The following is a 22,612-nucleotide window of genomic DNA, read 5'->3' as shown; positions in this document are numbered from 1 at the left end:
TGTAGCATAAACAAACACACACACACATATATATATGCACACACATGCACACCATATATATAATCATGTGTGCTAAACAACATATTTGCATGAGGTCATGGTTCCTACAAACAAAAACCCAAGTCCAAGAAATGGATCCAGTTTCCGAATAAGTTTCAAAGGTGTATGGCAGTTCTGTAAGAGACTTTGGGGGCTATTATTTCTGGGATGAGTCTCTACTCTTTTTGGGTTCCTCTGACCAGGAGGATTATTGTTAGGTTGGTTCACAGGGTGGTTTGTCTTAGCAAAACTGCCCTTCACCGCTCAACTCCTGTGAAATAAGGGGGCTCTTCCCAGCCTCAGTGCCCTCAGAACATTCTGTAATTCACCAAGATACTTGTCCTGACTCTTGTATCGGGGGTGGGAGGATGGTGGGGCTGGTGAGGGAAAGGACACAAGAAGTTATTGAACTCATACAACTGGCAACCAGGTTGTCACTGGGTCTTCTGCCATCTTTGCGGTTTTCCAGGTGAAATGGGAAAGGCAACAGGCCTGCTCCTTTTTCAAAGCCCTCATCAGGGCCTGGCCTGTAGAAATGTGCTGGGTCTGCCCTTCTGGAGTTGTTCAAGCCTCCCTGGAGTGAGGTCCAGTCAGGATGTGGTTTGAACTGAGAGGCAGTTACCAGGCCGTTTGCTCCACCGCTGAATCTCCTTGGTCAGAGACCAAGTCATAGCTGTTCCCCGAAGCCATGAGAGTAAACACTGCCTCCTATTTTTAGTAGTTCATTGCTTGCAAAAATAGCTTGAAACCCAGACCTTTGCATCTCTCCAGCCTTCAGCTTAACAAACCATCCTGTGCTGACAATAACGGTAACAATCACCACTAACGTTTACCTGGGATTCCTGGGGTTCCAGTGCTGTGCTAAGTTCTGTACATGCAGAATCCAGTCGTCATTGTCATTATCCCTGTTTTTCAGATGGTAAAACCAAAACTCAGAAAGGTTAGGTCACCTGCCCCAAGTCATAGAGCCCTTCAGAGGCAGAGCCCAGGTCGGCATCCAAGTCAGTCCAGCCTAAAGCCACCTCCATGTTTTTGATCCCTCTTTCCTTCCTCTCCTCCATGTTTTTGATCCCTCTTTTCCTGTCTCAGTCCTGCTGGAATATTTATGATGTGGGATCTTGTTCAGCTTCCTCAAAGAACATCAGTTGATACATTGGATTAAGTTAAATAATCAAGAGATTATGCCCAACTATGTGGGAAATATTATATATCATTTTTTTCTTATGGTTTTATTATTTTTAAAGCCACTGGATTTCAAGTTACATTGTTCTTCTCATCGTGTTCCCTTTCTACAGAGAAACCCAAGATATTTTTCCAACATTGTGTTATTTGGAGTAATTGCTTGACAGTTTAAAGGGGGCCCAGCAGTTGCGTGGAATAGAGTCTTAAAATGGCTAATAAAACCATCAGGGTATGAGCAAGCTCGAGGGTGGAACCAGAAGTGTGGCAGCCGGTTCCTTGCTGATTGCTTTAGCAGAGAAAATCAAGTTCAGGATCCTGTGATTCCCGAGATGATTGGCATGCATTATCAGAGTAGCTGCACCTGGAAAAATTCTGACTTAAATCTATTGATTTCATGTGAATGGCATATGGGAAACAATAAGTGGTAGTTTGGTTGCCAAATAAAAGCACAGGGAACACCTACCTGGAGACAATATTCCTGGTTTCTAATTTGACAGCTCTGTGAGGGAAAACATCTTGGTGCTGGCTGTTTCCTGGTGAGTCCTCGTTGGGTAGATGAGTGTATAAAAGCTCCAGTAATTATGTGGTGAGGTGGGGTGGCTGGTGGCAGCCTCAGAGAATGCCTGCACTGGGGATCGTAAAAGTCAAGGCTCTTTTGCTTGCAAGCAACAGAAACCGACTCCAAGCTAGCTTCAGCAAAAATAAATTAACAATAATAACAATACGTATTAACAAATAATAATAATACGTATTATAAACATACACACAAACATAGAATAACAGAAATAGGAGAGGGGTTTTCCGTTTTCCTCTAAGGATATAGGGTTATCTCTTGGGATCCCAGACTGAAAAGTGTTGTGGGCTTTGGGTGGAACCTAAATGGTCAGCTGTCCTCTCAGTCATGTCTTCTCTGGACCCATGGCCCCTCATCCCTGCTTTTCTGGCCTTCTTTGCTCCTTTACTTGTTCTCTTGGACCTGCCCTGCCTGCCTTTCTGGTCACGGCCACCTCACTACTCTCACTGTTATGCATCCTCAGCTTATGCCACCAATAGACCCTGATTGTGTACGTCAAGCCCAAGTTTGGGGACAGAGAATCTGATGGCCAATCCTGGCCCAGCTGGGCAGCTCCAGTTGTCTCAGTTGTGGCTATACATGGCCTTGGGGACTGCTCCTATGCATGGAGGGTCAGTTTCTGAACACATTTTTTCTTCCTATTCTTCTGAACTTACAGCTTCTTCACAAAATGTCAAGGTTTTGACATTTTTTTCTCTATTGATGGGGGAAAAGATGAGAAGTAGATGCCACCCTTGCATGAATAGGCCACATATAATTGAATGTGAGGGAATGGATGCCTGTTTTTAAACATTCAGACGTACTAAGAATCTGCATTTTTAATTCCCAGACTAAGAAGAAATGACTCATTTTATTTCTAATCTAATATTCTAATCTAATATTTGTACTCTCGAAAGAGTTTTATTGACCACCTATCAAAATGAACTACAGTAATTACATAGGAAAGTAGTTTTGCCAGATATATTATTTATAGGTACAGTTATATCTATCAAATATGCCAGAATTCAGCATTTTAAGAAAAAACTGTGATGGATATTTTAGATATTTGACTTACATTTACAGAGTGATTAGTCACCTATTGAAATATCTGCTGGGTAAGTTGAGAATTTTTGCATGTTGTGTTTTTAATAAAACTACTGACACATATAGGGTAAAATGTTCTTTAGGAATAATGCACCCCACCCCCCAGCTCCATCTTCATCACAGCTGACATTTATTGAGTGTTTTATAATGGCCTTCACTTGCCAATCTCTTTACATGGGTTATTAGGATACAGATTCAGCTGCCATAACAGAGACCCAAAATAACAATGGCTTAAACAAGCTAGAATTTTATTTCTCACTCACATAAAAGTCATAGATGCAGTTCACAGCTGATATGATAGCTCCATGCCCCTCCTATCTTGTTTCTCTGCCATTTTAAGGGAATTGCCCTCATCCTCATGGCCCAAGACGGTTGGTTCTCCATCATAACATGTAGTTGCTGCTCGTATCTTATTGGCCAGAATTGAATCACATGGGCACATCTGGCTGTAAGAGAAGCTGGGAAACCATCTTTATTCTGGACAGCCATGTATGGCAGCCATAAAAATTGGGGTTTGTATTCCTATGGAAGAAGAGGAAATGGACACTGGGGACATTAGAAGACTGTGCCACAAGTGGATAGTCTCTATTTATTCTTGCAACCACAGTAGGAGTCAAACAGAAATTACCCTGTTTAACACGAGAAAAAAGGAGATTACATTACTTGCTGAAGTTCACACAGCTAGTACTAGCTGGGAGCTGGGAGTGTCTTTATGTTTCTAGTTTGCTGAGAAATTCTAATACTGGGTAGCATCAGGGCTGGGAGTTCTCAGCCTCCTTGTGGCAGCCCCACCTCATCAATGTTTGCTTGATTTCATCACACCATTTAAAACAATCATTCAGGAAGGTGCTGTATGGCGTGTCCTTTAGAGTTGAAAGCAAGCACACATTTAATTTTGTTCAAGGAATTCTTATTGAGCAATTGGTAGTACGTTTGGGTGTTGTTTCATCAGAACTAGAAACTAGACCAGGGAAATGTCATTCTTTAGTTTGATTCATATTATACCTGGCTTCTGGTTAGGCTAGAAAATATGATCCCTAAATCTTTTCCAATAGGTAGAAAATGCTTTAATAACATACATGTTCTAAAATCTTTTCTGAGCCCAATGTTAAGACCATAGATTTACTCCTGAAAATTAAATAAAAGGAGGCAAGTTTCCTAGAAATTATTTTTATTTTTAAGAAGAAAGTAGCATTGAAACCAGATGTCGCTTTTCTATGGCATCATCCAACCATTGGCACCTTCCACGCAACAAAATTTGGCAGGAGAGCAAACTCTTTCTTCCACCAAAATCACAATTTCCAAGAGATGGCATGTGCTGACAACAAAATTTAAAAAAACATTTTTCAAGCTCATGCCAGATCAAAATGATACAGCCTGGGAAAGGCATGAAATCATACCAGTGGTAGATCTTTGTCTGGCATGAAATCATACCAGTGGTAGATCTTTGTCTTTGGAAATAGTAAAAGCTGAAGTCTTTGCACAGTTCAGGATTAGATGGAGGCAAGTGGGGCACTCACTTTCAGCAGCAAAATTCATGGGAGGTGCCAAGAAACTTAGTAATCAAGATAAATAACATTTTAATTGTGGGAAAATATACATAGCATACAAATCATTTGAACCATTTAAGTGAACAATTCTTTGACGTTAAGTACATTGACAATATTGTGTAACTTTTACCACTATTTCCAGACTATTTTCAATATCCCAAACCAAAACCCACAGTTATTTAGTAATAACTGCCCATTAACTACCCCCCCACCCCCTGCTGTAACCTCTATTCTCCTTTTTGTCTCTATTAATTGCTTATTCTAAGTATTTCATGTAAGAAAAATCATACAATATATGTCATTTTGTATCTAGCTTATTTCACTCAATATAAAGTCTTCAAGGTTCATCCATGTTGTAGCATGTACCAACACTTCACTTCTTTTTTTTTTTTTTTTTAACTTACCAAATTCAACTTTATTTCTCATCAATTAAAGGGATAGAAAAATAATTTTAATATGTGGGTGATTTCATTATGAATTATATATATATGCTATTTAACTATACGGTTAGGATTTTAAATACATGTTTACCCAAAACTATGTTCTGAACACTATTCTTTATGGGAGACTTACAGGGTAATTTTGACTACATATTACTTAAGATGTGACCACTCTTTCAACAGTATTTTCTTGTATTGTTTTTAATGTCAAAGCATGACAATTAAAGCAAATTTAGAAATTCACTGTCAAATACATACCTATAGATTTCAACATTCTTGTTCTTTTGTCTAGAGAGTTTAGAGGCACTTGCTTCGCCAGCCACAATTATAGTGTTGTTTTCCATGACAACACCAGTACACACGGTTCCTAAGCCCTCCCCATACTTCGGAGATGAGATGAAATAGGTCTTGCATGATGAGGGATCATAACAAAAACTGGCATCTCCATAGTTCCTATGTCTTGACCTGATTCCTGAAGAATTGTTGCCAATGCAAAGCAGAAGACTGGTAGTCTCCATGCCATAACGAAGATTTAGAGAATGCTGCTGGGGTGTCTTGATGGCTTTGAAAGCATTTTGAATTATGTCAATGCAATCTGCATGGCACAGAAGCATTGTGTTTCTTTTTAGGGCTTGTCTTAAAAAGGAAGGATTTATAAGTTCCAATCTGACTTGCTTCAGAAGCTCAACAAGATGCTCTGTGCGCAATTCTTTGTTATGATTCACCCATCTCAAAACCAAGTCCAGAATGCTCTCTTCTCTGGATATGTTAAGATCATCTGATTTAATAAGCATCAGAAGTTGGTGCACTTCAGTTTCCAGTATTTCTTCATGTAAGCTCACCTCAGCAAAGTGCTGATATAAATATTTCTTTGATTGATCAGATAAATCTTCAGCTCCAATCTGCTTTGCAAAATAATAGATACCCACACAATTGGAAGCATCCATGTGGTCCATCATATACTTCTGACACACACAGAAGACTTCTTCCATCTGCATGAAATAGGCAGCCATAGCTACAGTCTGTACATTGGCATTATTGATCTCCAAAACTGCGTTGTACATGTAATTTAACACCACTGACACACTTTCTGCTGTGATATCATGGAGTATGACCTCCCTTTGAGTACATTCAAGTAGTCCACAGGTGAACATAGCTTTGAAATAAGGGCTAAATGCAGCCAGGACCAGTCTGTGGCAAGGAAATTTCTCCCCTTCTGCTATGAGAATCACATCAATCATTTCTGCTAATTCTTTCATGTTCTTAATTTTACTAAGTAAATTCAAGCTATGTTGGTATTTTTCTTTTCCCTCACTCTTGCACTCCATGACACACTCTCAAAAATTTCTAAGTAAGCCTTCTTTAAATTTAGCTTGATTTCTGAGGGGTTATTTGCATGTCTGATTACTCACAAAGCAACAGAGATGTCACGTAACATTCGCCAGAGATCACAAGTTGGCTGCTCCTGGACTATTTTGGCAAATCAGGCGCCATCATGCAAAGTCAAAACATTCCAGCATGAAGCTGCTGCTCCCGGCTCTGGACGTGGCCGGCCCCGCTGCTCCACAGAGGCCGCGGGAGATGGCGGCGGGACCCTCCCGGGGTGAGCGGCCCGGAGCCAGGCCCCTTCCCTCGGCCCTCGGCGCTCACACTGCCCAATATGGGCCTGTCCTGGCCGGCGGAGCGCTATAAATAGACGGCGGCAGGGAGGGGCGGCGACCCAGGGCTTGTGGAGTGACAGGGAGGGCGCTGGCGGCGGCGCCATCGCTTCTCTGAGGCGACAGGTGCTCGCCCTGAGGCGGCCCGGACGGCTTCACTTCTTTTTATAGCTGAATAGTAGTCCATTGTTTGGCTATACCACATTGTTTTAATCCATTCATCTGTTGAGGCACACTTGGGTTGGCTCCACCTTTTGGCTATTGTGAATTATGCTGCAATGAGCATTGATGTAGATATCTGAGTCCCTGCTTTTTGGGTGTATACCTAGAAGCAGAATTTCTGGATCATATGGTAATTCTATGGTTAACTTTCTGAGGAACCACCAAACTGTTTTCCACAATGGCTGAACCATTTTACATTCCAACAAAATACGAGGATTATTATTTCTCTGTATCATTGTCAACACTTTTTTTTTTTTTATAATAGCCATCCTAATGGGTATGAAGTAGTATCTCGTTGTACTTTTAATTTGAATTAGTGGTGTCGAACATGTTTTCATATACTTATTGACCATTCTAATATCTTCTTTAGAGAAATGTCTGTACAAATCTGTGGCCCATTTTAAAAATGGGTTGTTTGTCCTTTTGTTGTGGAGTTGTAAGTGTCCTTTATAAATTCTATATATTAAACTCTTACCAGATATATGGTTTCCAAATATTTTCTACAATTCTGTAGGTTGTCTTTTCACTTTCTTGATAATGTCCTTTGATGCACAAAGGTTTTAATTTTGATGAAGTTCATTTTATCTATCTTTTTCTTTTGTTGCTTGTGCTTTTGGTGTAAAATCTAAAAATCCACTGCCTGCTACTGGTCCTGAAGATGTTTCCCTATCCTTTCTTGTAAGAGTTTTATAGTATTAGCTCTTATATTTAGGTCATTGATCCATTTTGAATTAATTTTTGTATATGCTGAGAGGCAGCTGAGAGGTCCACATTCATACTTCAGCATGCGGATTTCCAGTTGTCCCAACACCATTTGTTGAAGAGATTATTCTTTCCCCATTGAATGGACTTGGAAGCTTTGTGAAAAATCAACCTGCCATAGATATTTGGATTTATCTCTGACTCACAATTCTATTCCATAGTTCTATATATATTTCCTTATGCCAGTACCACACTGTTTTAATTACTATAGCTTTGTAATAAGTTTTGAAATCAGAAAATGTATGAGTCCTCCAAGTTTCGTGTTCTTCTTTAAGATTGTTTTGGTTATTTGAGGCTCCTTTGAAACTTCATATGAATTAGAGGATCAGCTTTTCCATTTCTGCAAAAAAATAAAAAATAAAAATAAAAGGATGCTGGAATTTTCATATGGATTGCATTGAATTTTTAGATCGCTTTAGGCAATATTGACATGTTATTATTAAGTCTTTCAATCCATGAACACGGGATGTCCTCTCATTTGTTTAGGTCTTCTTTAATTTCTTTCAGGAATGTTTTGTAGTTTTCAGTGTATAAGACTTTCACCTCCTTGGTTAAATTTATACCTAGGTAGTTTATTCTATTAGATGCTACTGCAAATGGAATTGTTTTCTCAATTTCCTTTTCAGATTGTTAATGGTATATAGGAACCCAAGTGACTTCTGAGCTTTAACTTGTATCCTGCAACTTTGCTGAATTTGTTTATTAGTTCTAGTAGCTTTCTTGTGGGTCATGCCAAGTAGAGATAATTTTATTTCTTCCTTCCCATTTGAATGTCTTTTATTTCTTTCTCTTGCCTGATTGCTCTGGCTAGAACTACCAGTAAATGTCTAGTCTTTTTTACTTTCTCTTGTCTGATTACCCTGGTTAGAACTACCAGTAAATGTTTAATAATGGTGGTAATAGTAGGCATCCTTGTCTTGTTCTTGATCTTATGGGGAAGCTTTCAGCCTTTCACCATCAAGTATGATATTTGCTGTAGTTTTTTAATTAACTCCCTTTAACATATTGAGAAAGTTCCCTTCTATTCCTAGTTTTCTGAGTATTTTTATCATGAAAGGATGTTGGATTTTGTCAAATGCTTTTTCTGCATCAATTTAGATGGCCATGTGGCTTTTTTCCTTCATTATATTAATGTGGTGTATTACATTGATTGATTTTCTTATGTTGAACCATCCTTGTTTTCGTGGAATAAATCCCACGTGGTGTAAAATCCATTAATGTACTGTTGGATTTGGTTTGCCAATATTTTCTTGAGGACTTTTCCATCTATATTCATAGGGGATACTGGTCTATGATTTTCTTTTAATATCTTTATCTGGCTTTGGTATCACAGTAATGCTGGCCTCATAGAATGATTTAGGAAGTAATCCCTCCTCCTCTATTTTTTTGGAAGGATTTTAGAAGGATTGGTGTTAAATCTTCTTTAAATGCTTGGTTAAAATTCAGCAGAGAAACCACCTGGTCCTGGAATTTTCTTTATTGGGAGGTTTTCAATTACTGATTCAATCTTTTTACCTGATATAGATTTGTTGTGGTTTTCTGTTACTTCTTGCATCAGATTATGTAATTTGTTTCTACGAATTTGTCCATTTCATCTAGTTTTTCTAATTTCTTTGCATACAGTTGTTCACAGTACCCTCTTATAATACTGTTTATTACTGTAAGGTCAGTGGTAATGTCCCCACTTTCATTCCTGATTTTACTTATTGTGTCTTCTATTTCTTTTTCTTTGTCAGTCTCACTAAAGTTTTGCTAATTTATTGATCTTTTCAACAAACCAACTTTTGGTTTTGTTGATTCTCTCGATTGCTTTTCTATTCTCTAGTTCATTCATCTCTGCTCTCATCTGTACTATTTCCTTCTTTCTACTAACTTTGGGATTCATTTGCTCTTCTTGTTCTAGTTTCTTATGTGTGAAGCTAGTTTATTGATTTGTGATCTTTCTTCTTTTCTAATGTAGGCATTTAGAGCTATAAATTTCTCCTTGGGCACTGCCTTCACTGTGTTCCATAAGTTTTGGTAGATTGTGCTTTCATTATTATTTGTCTCAAAATAACTCCTAATTTTTCTTGTAATTTTTTCTTTGACCCACTGGTTTTTCAATACTGTTGTTTAATTTCCACATATCTGTAAATTTTCAAGTTTTTTATTTGTTATTGATTTCTGACTATTGCAGCATGGTCTGGGAGGATACTTTGAATGATTTCAACATTTTAAAATTTATTAAGATTTGATTTGTAGGCTAATATGTGGTCTATCCTGGAAAATGTTCCATTTGCACTTAAGAAGAATATGTATTGTGCTATTGTTGGATAGAGTGTTCTATGTAAGTCCATTAGGTTTAGTTGGTCAATATTGTTGTTCAAGTCCTCTCTTTCCTTATCTATCTTCTGTTTACCTGTCCTATCAATTATTGAAATTAGTGTATTGAAGTAATAATAGTTCTATTATTGTAGAACTATCTATTTCTCCCTCCAATTTTTGATTCATATATTTTGGGGCTTTGATATGAGGTGCAAATATGTTTACAATCATTATATCTTCCCACTGGATTGCATCTTTTATCAGTATGTAATATTGTTCTTTGTCTCTTGAAATCTTTTTTGACCTAAAGTCTATTTTGGCTGACAAATAATATAGCTGTTCTGTCCCTCTTTTGATTACTCCTTGCATGGAATATCATTTTCACCCTTTTACTTTCAACCTCTTTGTGTTTTTGTACCTGAAATGAGTCTCTATTGTAGACAACATGTAGATGAGTCATGCTTTTTCATCCAATTTGTCAATCTCTGCCTTTTAATAGAGGAATTGAATTCATTGACATTTAAAGTGATAACCGAGAAGGAAGAATTTATTGCTGCCATTTAGCTATTTGTTTTCTGTATATCTTATGTTTTTGTTCATCAATTACTCAATTACTGCTTTTTTTGGTTTTCAGTTTTTTTTATTATTATTATTATATGATTTTGATTCCTTTTTTCTTTCCTTTTCTCTATATTTTTAATTATTTTCTTAGTGGTTACCTTTGTAATTACAATTAATATCTTAAACTAATAACAACCTAGTTCAACAAGTACCAGTCTGAAGCTTGATGCTTGGAAGAAATTACCTTATTCTTCCAATACCCCCAGCTACTCAGAAATAAATTCCATACACATTTGTAAACTAGTTTCCGTAGTTTACAAACTCTCTACTTCTATGTATCTCTGTACTTCCTGCTTTATATTGTTTTTGTCTCAGATTATATTTGTATACACTGTATACCTATCAAAATAGATTTTAAATGTTATTTTACACATTTGCCTGTTAAGTCAAATAAGGAGAAAAAAAGGCAGTTACAAACCGAAAGTATAATAATACAGGATTTTGTATTTACCTATGTAGTTACCTTTATCAATGTTCTTTATTTTTCATTGTCTAGCATCATCTTATTTCAGTCTTAAGGACACCATGTAGCATATTTTGTAGGGAAGGTATTCTGGTAATGAAGATTTTCAGCTTTTGCTTATCTGTAGATGTCTTAATTTTTCCTTCATTTTTGAAAGATAATTTTGCCAGATATAGAATTCTTGGTTGACAGTTTTTTTTTTTTTTTCTTTATGGACTTTAAATATGCCACCTCACTATCTTCTGGCCTCCATGGTTTCTTTGAGAAATCTACTTTTATTCTTAGTGGGGATTCCTTGTATGTGACAAGTAGTTTCTTTTGCTGCTTTCAAAAGTCCTCTCTTTGTCTTTGGATTTTGACAATTTCACTATAATGTGTCTTGTTATAGACATCTTAAGAGTCTGTCCTGCTTGGAGTTCATCTGTATCTTTTGGTCAGATTTGGTAGTTTTTGACTATTTCTTCAAATATTTTTTCTTCCCCCCCACCCTGCCCCTTGGTTCTGGGACTCCAGTGATGCCTATGTTGGTATGCTTTACGGGATCAGGCTCTGTTCATTTTTCTTCATTATTTTTTCTCTCTGCTCCTCACACTGGATAATTTCAATAGTCTTATCTTCAAGTTCACTGAAACTTTCTTTTGCCTGTTCAAATCTGCTGTTAACTGTGTCTAATGAGTGTTTCATTTTAATTACTGTACTTTGCAGCTTGAAAATTTCTGTCTGGTTCCTTTTTATAATTTCTATCTATTTTGTTCAGAAAACATTGTCCAGATTTCCTTTCTGTCTTTGTACATGGATTCCTTTAGCTCCTTGAACATTTTTAAACAGTTGACTTAACATCTCTGGTTAATAGTTCCAATGTATAAGCTTCCTCAGGGATGCTTTCTGGCAAATTCTGTTTTTCCTTTGAAAGGGCCGTACCTTCCTGTTTCTTTGTGTGTTTTGAAATTTTTTGTTATAAGTTCTGGAAATCTAATTCTCTGGCTTCATTGGGATTGCTAGTATTTTTGTTGTTGTTGGCTGGAGCTATTAATTTGTGACTTTTCTGAACTATTTTTGCTTCTATACGGGGAATGGAAAGAGAAAAGAGAAATTTAAAAAAGGTACCATCTCTTTAAGACTCCTCTGCCATTTTTTGCTAGGGTGGGGGGAGAGAAGTTGTTGGAACAATGGATGCCCTCAAAGCTGGCTCCCTAGTGATCTGAAGTAGCTGATTAAAAGCAGCAATCAGTGATCAGACCACTCACCCCTGTATTTTGGAGGACTAGGTCTGGATAGCCCCCCCTGGCATCAGCAAGCTATACCAGAAGCCTGGGCTGCTGCCTGCCATGCAACTGAGGGATGGGGTGGGGGGTGTTTGATATTTAAAAAAATCAAAATAAATGCAGAAAAATCCATGATGAAAAAAATAATCAAAAATTTACATAAAGACGGGCAGTTATTTTTCCCTTATTTTATTAATTTGCATTACTATGCAATGGGAAGATTGTTTCCAATCCTGCAGTTCCTGGCTCCATAGTCTTTGTGTCCACTACTGGGCAAATTTAGGAGGGTTGACAATATGTGTAAACAGATTGAGCATGTAGGGCTTTATATATAGTCATGTTTTTTGATTATAGAGCTTCAATGAACTTTTTTCATCTGGTTCAAAATACAGGAGGATATTTTGATGAGTATCTATATGAGTGCATATTTTTCTTTTGCCTCAATCTCCAGTGTATCCCAGCAGAGTGCAGTCAGGACCTCCGGGAAGCCTGTTCTTCTGCTTGAAGAGCCATTGTTACAATGAATTCCAAACTTTTGGGTGACCTAACAGTAATGGTTCATTTTCTGAGATCATTTGGCTAAGCACATGATTCCTCACTCTTTAATTGCCGTTCCACAAATCCCTCAGCCTTTTCATTTATACCTTTTCATTTATTTTATTGCTTAGTTTGTCTGTCTAGAAATGCATTGATATCATCTGACCTAAGCCTGGGATATACCCGATTTCTGTCTCCCTAACTCTCTGCTTCATAGATTAGATGCTTCCTGTTTTCTCTCCCTTTTGTAATTTTGCATCCTTATGTTTGTTTATTTTGCACCTGTTTCTCCTACTAGACTGTAGGTTCCATAAGGACAGGGACCCTGTCTGGCTGGCTCATCATTCTACTCCCAGGTCTTAGCACAGTGTATCCTTATTATAGGGAGTCAATACAGATTTTTTTTTAAATAGTTAAATGAATTTATAAGTGATTTATCCCCATTGTCTCATTCTAAGTAGAGCTTTGGGTACTTAGTATATGTCATTGGTAATGATGCTAACAGGATTTTAAAAAATCAAACATTCCTTTAAATGTCAATGAATTAAGTTTTACTCTCTTTCCCTTTCTTTTCTGACTTTGGTCTTGATTAAGCAAGCAGGTATTTCTCCTATCTGACAATGACTATTAAATTTTAAGTGATGTTTTATAATATCTGAAAGTGAAAAGGCGGGGTGGTTTAGTGGCAAGAGTGCTAGATTGGAATTCAGGAGGCCTGGGTGAATGAGATGCCTTTGGTAGGATGGGCTGGGTTGCTCCCCTGACAGTCGAGCAGAACTGCATTCTCTTTCTCTTGTGGGTCCTTGGCTATGCACAGTCCCAGAAGTCCAAAGTCCCTCTGTTTTCTTTAGGTCTGCCCTGCACACCAAATAAATCTGATAAAAACCCTTATTACAGAGGCCACTTTACACCAGAGCCCACCCTCACCTACTGCTCCTTTCTGCAGCCAGTGAAACCTCCGTGTCCCAATTCAGTATCTTCTCTGAGTGCTTTCTCTTCAGACCTTCGGGATCAGAAGAATCTAGGAGCTCCTTCCTTGAGGAGGCCATGGTTCAAAATGTTCGGCAAACTCAAGTCATGCTTCTTCACTAAGGCACCAGACCTGGCAACGAGTCCCTGTCCTCTAAGGCTGTCCCCCAGGTTTTTAAGGCAGGGTGGTGAGGGAAAAGAGCCCTGGTTCTTTTGGAGTCACACTGATCTGGGCTCTAGTCCCAGGAGACATTTATGAGCCAGTTAGTCTCAATTTCCTTCTATGTAGGTGGAAAGAGAATTATATTAATACTCTATTAGCCAGAACTGTTGGCACCTAACTCAAACTAATTTAGGCATAAATGGGAATTTACCAGCAGGACTTATCTGGTTGATCTCCTAGCCCGGAAGAGTGAGGTACACTGGATTTCAGGGACAATAGGAACCAGGGTCTGCAACATTGTTAAGATACTTTTTTCTGTCTCTTTTCTCTGTTTCTATGTACAAAGATTTTAGGCTCTCAGAATGGCTTCTTCCTGTGATGGGAAACGTGACCTCATATCTCACAGCTCCTCCACCAGAGGAAGATTGCTTCTCTACCCTTTGATTCAGTTTGAAAGTCCTGGGAAGGAACTGATTGGCCTGATTGGATCACATGATGAACCCGGGCCAGGGTTCTCTTGAACACTTTAGGCAAGGAGGGGGTGGTTGTACTGTTGATTGGGAACCATCAATCAACCATCACTAGAAGCCCATGTTGGAGTTGGTAGAGGAGCAGTTCTCAAAAGAAGGGGGTAGTTTGCAGTTTCCAGAAAATAGAGAAATGTCAGGCAGACCCAACAATAGATGTCTGCCACATGTATATATATCTTTCAGGGTTGTTTGTGAAGATTAGAGATAATGTATATAAAGCAATGGTTGTGAAATGATGATGAGGATGATGAATTGGGAAGAAATAGTATCTCAGCATCTCTGGATACCCAGACTCCACACATGGGGCCATTATATCTTGCAGATGGAAGCATACTCTATTCTTTATTATTCATTTTGCTTTGGGAGAATCATCAAAATAGATTCATCAGAAGCCTGTTATGTTGCAGATAAGGAAAATATGACCTAAAAAAGGTATGTGATATCTTCAGTGACACACAGCTAGTTAGCGGCACATCAAAGCCTAGCCCTAGCCCTCAAAGCTTTGAATCCACTTTACTTTTGGTATACCGTATGATGGTTAAGAGTGCTAGTTCTGGAGCCAGACTGCCTGGGTTTGAACTCAGTCTCTTACTGTATGAACTTGGGCAAGTTCCTTAATCTCTCTGAGCCTCAGAGAGTCCCTTTGTGGGGCTGTTATTAGGATTAATTGAAGTAATATGGGTAAGTTAGCTATTATGGTGATGTAACCCTCAGATACTCCTGCTTGGACCTCCTGCCCTAGAGCTGGCTACCCCCTTTACATGTCTGCATGTAAAGATACTGCAATTGTACCTTCAGTTTGGTTTCGCTGGGTCTTGGGGTTGGAATGGGAGCAGCGCTTTGAATCACCTAGGACTCTCAGTGATAAATGAAGTTGTCACCCATCTCTTCCAATCCCAGAAGTAGATTTTAAGTAGCTTTAAAAATAAGCATGTTCTCAATATAAAAGTGCTTCATGTTCATTGTTACTGTCCTAATCGTGAACATTTAGGAATCTCTGCTGCTGTGAGGCTCTTTCACAGATCTCACAGAGGATGTTCAGCAAACAACGTCATCTCCCCGTGCCCTTTGCTCCTCTGAAAGAGAGGCACGGCAGTTCCTGTACTTCCATGAATAACAGGCTTTGGAATCAGCTAGCCTTCCCTTTGAATCCTACGTCTGCTGCTTATCAACTGTGTGACCTTGTACAAGCTGATGGATCCTCTTTCATCTCAAAATTAAAAGCAATGTCAATATTCACCTGGTAGAGCTGAAGGGCAGATCCAGTGATGCTAGCTATTTTTAGAATTGTCACATAACATACATGTCTGAGAATATACAAAATCACTGAACAGTTGTAAAGCACTGCTTTATAAAATAAAGACATTTGCATGTATAGCTTCTCATAATTATGTACCTCTTTTAATTCTACAGAAGACTTAACTGAATGAAACTTTGGGTAAGAGTTTTCTAGTGATTTTTAAAACAACCACCACCATAGCAAAATACACTCACCCCAAACCAAGAGAAGGGTCTTCTTTGGTTATGTGAAAGGCTGCAAGGTTAATTTTGACAACGTCAACAAACAGAAACCTTTCCTGAGCAGCAAGTGATTCCCACTCCTGGTTTTGGGGAGGAGAAGGAGTCCCACATGCATCTACCGGAATCATGATCTGATCATGATCAGAATCTTTCAACCACAAAACTAGAGGTAGGCTGGCTCTGGGAAAGGAGCATTGTCTCAAAAATAGAATTGAAGCATTCACTCAATTTCGCTTCCTCCCTCCCACTCCCCATCCCCCACCCCCGGAAACCCCATTGTATAGACTGAAACTTGTTGAAGGCTCTGGCCCTGTGGTTTCAAGTAATCCTTATTTGCAAAATTCTCTTGAACACTTTAGAAATTTCCTTTATACCTTGGAGAAAATCACTGTCCTAGTAGTGGGAAGTACTTCCTAATATAATGAAATGATATCTTGATAAGGTGTACTTGTGTTCATCAGGATAGGCTAGGTTAAGGGCTGTAACAAGCAAATCTCAGTGGCATAACAGAAGTTTATTTCTCATCCACCCAAATCCACAGCAGTTCTCTTGGATTTCCAAGGTGTCTTCCTTCCAAGTAGGGCTTCAGGGATCAAATCTGTTTGTATCATGTGGCTCCCAGTTCACAGCAGCAAGGAAAGTGAGGGCTCCTGGGTCACTGCAGCAAGGGAAGTGAGGGCTCCAGGATCACTGCAAGAAGGGACGTGAGAGCTTCCGGGTCACTGCAGGAAGGGACGTGAGGGCTCCTGGGTCACTGAAGCAAGGGAAGGGAGAGCATGGAGAAATCATACTCCCTTTTCAATGCTACACACCACTCCCCTTCACAGGCCACTAGCCAGAACCAGTCTCAAAGACCGCCCTATAATTTTAAGGAAACTTAGAAGTGTATTCCTCTCATATGCCCAGAATAAAGAGAGAACATTTTATGAATGAACAATGAAGTGTCTGCTGCAGTGCTTTTCCTTTCCAAACATGGAAAACCAGGTTGTTGGGTCAGGGCTCTTTGGGAGGGAAATCTGAAGGAGGCTTAAAAGTCTGAGCAGGAGGAAACAGCAAGAAATGGGAAACATAAGTATTTTCTCAAGTAGGTTGAATGCCTACCTATCATTGGTTCAGGATTCCTTAATACAACAGAAGAATTCAGAACATCAAAGAAAAGCTTGGGAACTGAAACCAGTGGCGGCATTGTGCCGAAATGCAGTATCTCCCAAACTCAGTTACCCGTCTACCGCATTCATATCTTCTGCCTCCATCCTAATACCACTCTACCATGTACCTTCTTCACAAGTCTCCTTGTATGATTATTAACTCAATTTTTTCTTTAAAGAAGTTGTTCCCCTTAAATGAAAGGAAATTTATGCTCTGCCTTAGTAGAAATCTGCTGTCTTTTACAGTGAATGGAAGGTATCCCTAACAACAAATATAATGCCATCAATACAGAGGGTTCTGAGCCTGAGGTCTGTTCTCTCAGTTACAAAGAGAGTTTAGCAAATGCTGGAAAGGTGAAAAAGACAAATCATCCCTCAACTTTTTTCTCTACGGAATCAGAAAGATTGACAGAGAATTGTAATTGAAGAGGCAGAAAGCGCTAAGTAATGGACTCTTGTGAGGGATGCCTGGTTTTAATTCCAGTGCTGCATTACTTACTGTGTGACCTTGAAGAAGTGTCTTAACCTCTCTGTGCCTCTGTTTCCTCATCTGTAAAACTGAAGATAATGATATCACCTATTTCATATACATGAAGCAGTAAGAACAGTGACTGGCACATATTCAGAGCTATATAAGCATGAGCTATTTTCAGTAGTGTTTCACACAATGTGACGTCTTGTTTAATGCTGTGCTTGGTACCTCCTAAAATTATTTGTACCACATTCCATCATCTCACATCCTCCAGTGGGAGGCATCCCACTCTTAGGGAAACATGGGTCTAATGGTACCAGCACAGGCTTTGGAAATTGACATCCCTGAGCCCAAAACCTTTTGGCTTAATTGGTGTCCCTTGAGGCAGGTTACTAACTTCTCTAAATCTCACTTTTATCAATCCTAAAATGAGGACAATAATGCCTCCTCCCAGCTGATGCTGTAAGATCAAAGAACTAAAATATAGAGCATCCATCCCCATTTTTGACCTGGGATGGTTGCTCACTAAGTGCCAGCTTTCCTTCAAGCAGTAATTCATAGGTGTCCACTGGGGATGGGTGGAATTCTCTGATGAACTCTTTAAACAGTTTGCCTAACATATGTAAATTTAAAAACACATATACATATGTTAGAGCAGTGTTCCTCAGACTTGAGCATACACACAAAAATCACCTGAAGTTCGGGTGACCAAGCATCCTGGGTTGCCAGCTTTTGTGTTAAAAGTTCTGTTTGTGGGTACATCCCTCAGTCCTGGGCAAACTCAGATGGTTGGTCAACCTGCCTGGGGGACTTATTGAAACACAGATTCCTGCTCCTAACTCCCCACCTCCAGAGATTGTGATTCAGCAGGTCTGGGGTGGGGTGGAGCCTGAGAATTTACCTTCCGAACAAGCCCCCAGGTGATGCTGGAGTTCAAGGACTGCACTCTGAGTAGTACTGCCTCAGGGACTCTCACAACATCAAACTGGTGCCCAACCTCGGCCATCACTGGAGTTGAGAACCACTCAACTTTTAGAACTTCAACTTTTAGTGAGATTGGTGTTATTAACCCCATTTTATAGATAAGAAAACTGAGGCGTAGCAGTGTTTAGTAATTAGCTTGAAATCACATAGCGAGGAAGCACCCAAATCCATGTCTGACACCAAAACAGTTTCTGTCAACCTGCCCTCCTCAGACCACGGGCTTCCTGGCCCAACTCCCTTTTTGGGATAAATTCTCTCCAGGGAGGTGTCCAGGTCTCCCAGGGAAACAGGCTTCTGGCTAGGAGGACCTAGGTCAGCAGTGAACACAGGAAAGACACAAGTGGGACCTCGGCTGTGCAGATTTTGTTTACATATACCTTTACCAATAAAGAAACAAAGAAATTGTCAAGACGTGATTTTTGCTTTGTAGATCCACTTGTTTCAACAAATTTCACATCACCAGATATAGAATCCAGAGCTACACAATTTGCTTCCCATTCCCCCCCAACTTTTTTTTTTTTAATCATCATTTTATTGAGATATATTCACATACCACGCAGTCATACAAAACAAATTGTACTTTCGATTGTTTACAGTACCATTACATAGTTGTACATTCATCACCTAAATCAATCCCTGACACCTTCATTAGCACACACACAAAAATAACAAGAATAATAATTAGAGTGAAAAAGAGCAATTGAAGTAAAAAAGAACACTGGGTACCTTTGTCTGTTTGTTTGCTTCCCCTACTTTTCTACACATCCATCCATAAACTAGACAAAGTGGAGTTTGGTCCTTATGGCATTCCCAATCCCACTGTCACCCCTCATAAGCTACATTTTTATACAACTGTCTTCGAGATTCATGGGTTCTGGGTTGTAGTTTAATAGTTTCAGGTATCCACCACCAGCTACCCCAATTCTTTAGAACCTAAAAAAGGTTGTCTCAAGTGTGCGTAAGAGTGCCCACCAGAGTGATCTCTCGGCTCGTTTTGGAATCTCTCTGCCACTGAAGCTTATTTCATTTCCTTTCACATCCCCCTTTTGGTCAAGAAGATGTTCTCCATCCCACGATGCCGGGTCTACATTCCTCCCCGGGAGTCATATTCCATGTTGCCAGGGAGATTCACTTCCCTGGGAGTCTGATCCCACGTAGGGGGGAGGGCAGTGATTTCACCTTTCAAGTTGGCTTAGCCAGAGAGAGAGGGCCACATCTGAGCAACAAAGAGGCATTCAGGAGGAGACTCTTAGGCACAAATACAGGGAGGCCTAGCCTCTCCTTTGCAGCAACCGTCTTCCCAAGGGTAAAACGTATGGTAGAGGGCTCAACCCATCAAACCACCAGTCCCCTATGTCTGTGGTCATGTTAACAACCATGGAGGTGGGGTAGGCGAATACCCCTGCATTCTCCACAGGCTCCTCCAGGGGGCACTACATCTTTTTTTTTTTTTTTCCTTGTTTGTCTTTTTTCTTTTTTCTTTTTAACTTTCCCTTCTTTTTTAAATCAACTGTATGAAAAAAAAAGTTAAAAAGAAAACAAACATACAATAAAAGAACATTTCAAAGAGACCATAACAAGGGAGTAAGAAAAAGACAACTAACCTAAGATAACTGCTTAACTTCCAACATGTTCCTACTTTACCCCAAGAAAGTTACATAATATAGCAACATTTCAGTGAACTTGTTCCTACTACATCCATCAGAAATTAACAGACCATAGTCATTTCTGGGCATCCCCAGAACGTTAAATAGCTTATCTGTTCTTCTTGGATTATTGTTCCCCCTTCCTTAATTGCTCTCTACTGCTAGTTCCCCTACATTCTACATTATAAACCATTTGTTTTACATTTTTCAAAGTTCACATTAGTGGTAGCATATAATATTTCTCTTTTTGTGCCTGGCTTATTTCGCTCAGCATTATGTCTTCAAGGTTCATCCATGTTGTCATATGTTTCACCAGATCGTTCCTTCTTACTGCCGCGTAGTATTCCATCGTGTGTATATACCACATTTTATTTATCCACTCATCTGTTGAAGGACATTTGGGTTGTTTCCATCTCTTGGCAATTGTGAATAATGCTGCTATGAACATTGGCGTGCAGATATCTGTTCGTGTCACTGCTTTCCGATCTTCCGGGTATATACCGAGAAGTGCAATCGCTGGATCGAATGGTAGCTCTATCTCTAGTTTTCTAAGGAACTGCCAGACTGACTTCCAGAGTGGCTGAACCATTATACAGTCCCACCAACAATGAATAAGAGTTCCAATTTCTCCACATCCCCTCCAGCATTTGTAGTTTCCTGTTTGTTTAATGGCAGCCATTCTAACCGGTGTTAGATGGTATCTCATTGTGGTCTTAATTTGCATCTCTCTAATAGCTAGTGAAGCTGAACATTTTTTCATGTGTTTCTTGGCCATTTGTATTTCCTCTTCAGAGAACTGTCTTTTCATATCTTTTGCCCATTTTATAATTGGGCTGTCTGTACTATTGTCATTGAGTTGTAGGATTTCTTTGTATATGCAAGATATCAGTCTTTTGTCAGATACATGGTTTCCAAAAATTTTTTCCCATTGAGTTGGCTGCCTCTTTACCTTTTTGAGAAATTCCTTTGAGGTGCAGAAACTTCTAAGCTTGAGGAGTTCCCATTTATCTATTTTCTCTTTTGTTGCTTGTGCTTTGGGTGTAAAGTCTAGGAAGTGGCCTCCTAATACAAGGTCTTGAAGATGTTTTCCTACATTATCTTCTAGGAGTTTTATGGTACTTTCTTTTATATTGAGATCTTTGGTCCATTTTGAGTTAATTTTTGTGTAGGGGGTGAGGTAGGGGTCCTCTTTCATTCTTTTGGATATGGATATCCAACTCTCCCAGCCCCATTTGTTGAAAAGACCATTATGGCTCAGTTCGGTGACTTTGGGGGCCTTATCAAAGATCAGTCGGCCATAGATCTGAGGGTCTATCTCCGAATTCTCAATTCGATTCCATTGATCTATATGTCTATCTTTCTGCCAGTACCATGCTGTTTTGGCAACTGTGCCTTTATAATAAGCTTCAAAGTCAGGGAGTGTAAGTCCTCCCACTTCGTTTTTCTTTTTTAGAGTGTCTTTAGCAATTCGAGGCATCTTCCCTTTCCAAATAAATTTGATAACTAGCTTTTCCAAGTCTGCAAAGTAGGTTGTTGGAATTTTGATTGGGATTGCATTGAATCTGTAGATGAGTTTGGGTAGAATTGACATCTTAATGACATTTAGCCTTCCTATCCATGAACATGGAATATTTTTCCATCTTTTAAGGTCCCCTTCTATTTCTTTTAGTAGAGTTAGTAGTTTTCTTTGTATAAGTCTTTTACATCTTTGGTTAGGTTTATTCCTAGGTACCTGATTTTTTTAGTTGCTATTGAAAATGGTATCTTTTTCTTGAGTGTCTCTTCAGTTTGTTCATTTCTAGCATATAGAAACATTACTGACTTATGTGCATTAATCTTGTATCCCGCTACTTTGCTAAATTTGTTTATTAGCTCTACTAGGTGTATCGTTGATTTCTCAGGGTTTTCTAGATATAAGATCATATCATCTGCAAACAATGACAGTTTTACTTCTTCTTTTCCAATTTGGATGCCTTTTATTTCTTTGTCTTGCCGGATTGCCCTGGCTAGCACTTCCAGCACAATGTTGAATAACAGTGGTGACAGCGGGCATCCTTGTCTTGTTCCTGATTTTAGAGGGACGGCTTTCAGTCTCTCACCATTGAGTACTATGCTGGCTGTGGGTTTTTCATATATGCTCTTTATCATGTTGAGGAAGTTTCCTTCAATTCCTACCTTTTGAAGTGTTTTTATCAAAAAGGGATGTTGGATTTTGTCAAATGCTTTTTCAGCATCTATTGAGATGATCAATTGATTTTTCCCTTTCGAGTTTTTAATGTGTTGTAATACATTGATTGTTTTTCTTATGTTGAACCATCCTTGCATGCCTGGAATGAACCCCACTTGGTCATGGTGTATGATTTTTTTAATGTGTCTTTGGATTCGATTTGCAAGTATTTTGTTGAGGATTTTTGCATCTATATTCATTAGGGAGATTGGCCGGTAGTTTTCCTTTTTTGTAGCATCTTTGCCTGGTTTT

The 22,612-nt window shown here is 39.1% G+C and overlaps 1 protein-coding gene and 1 long non-coding RNA gene across 2 annotated transcripts in view; one reads left to right on the top strand and one right to left on the bottom strand.

Annotated features, from left to right (window-relative positions):
- The window catches only part of LOC119542003, a 38,071-nt gene that overhangs the window by 1,889 nt on the left and 13,570 nt on the right, over positions 1 to 22,612 (top strand). The window lies entirely within an intron of this gene.
- Positions 4,935 to 6,233, bottom strand: LOC119542001 (kelch repeat and BTB domain-containing protein 12-like). The gene has a single exon (XM_037846453.1). The coding sequence runs from the start codon at positions 6,194 to 6,196 to the stop codon at positions 5,090 to 5,092; it is 1,107 nt and encodes a 368-aa protein (XP_037702381.1). The 5' UTR covers positions 6,197 to 6,233; the 3' UTR covers positions 4,935 to 5,089.

The sequence above is a fragment of the Choloepus didactylus genome, chromosome 8 (assembly GCF_015220235.1).
Source record: "Choloepus didactylus isolate mChoDid1 chromosome 8, mChoDid1.pri, whole genome shotgun sequence".
NCBI classification, from domain to species: Eukaryota; Metazoa; Chordata; class Mammalia; order Pilosa; family Megalonychidae; genus Choloepus; species Choloepus didactylus.
Note: the sequence above shows the minus strand (reverse complement) of the source record. Positions and strands in the feature narration are given on the sequence as shown.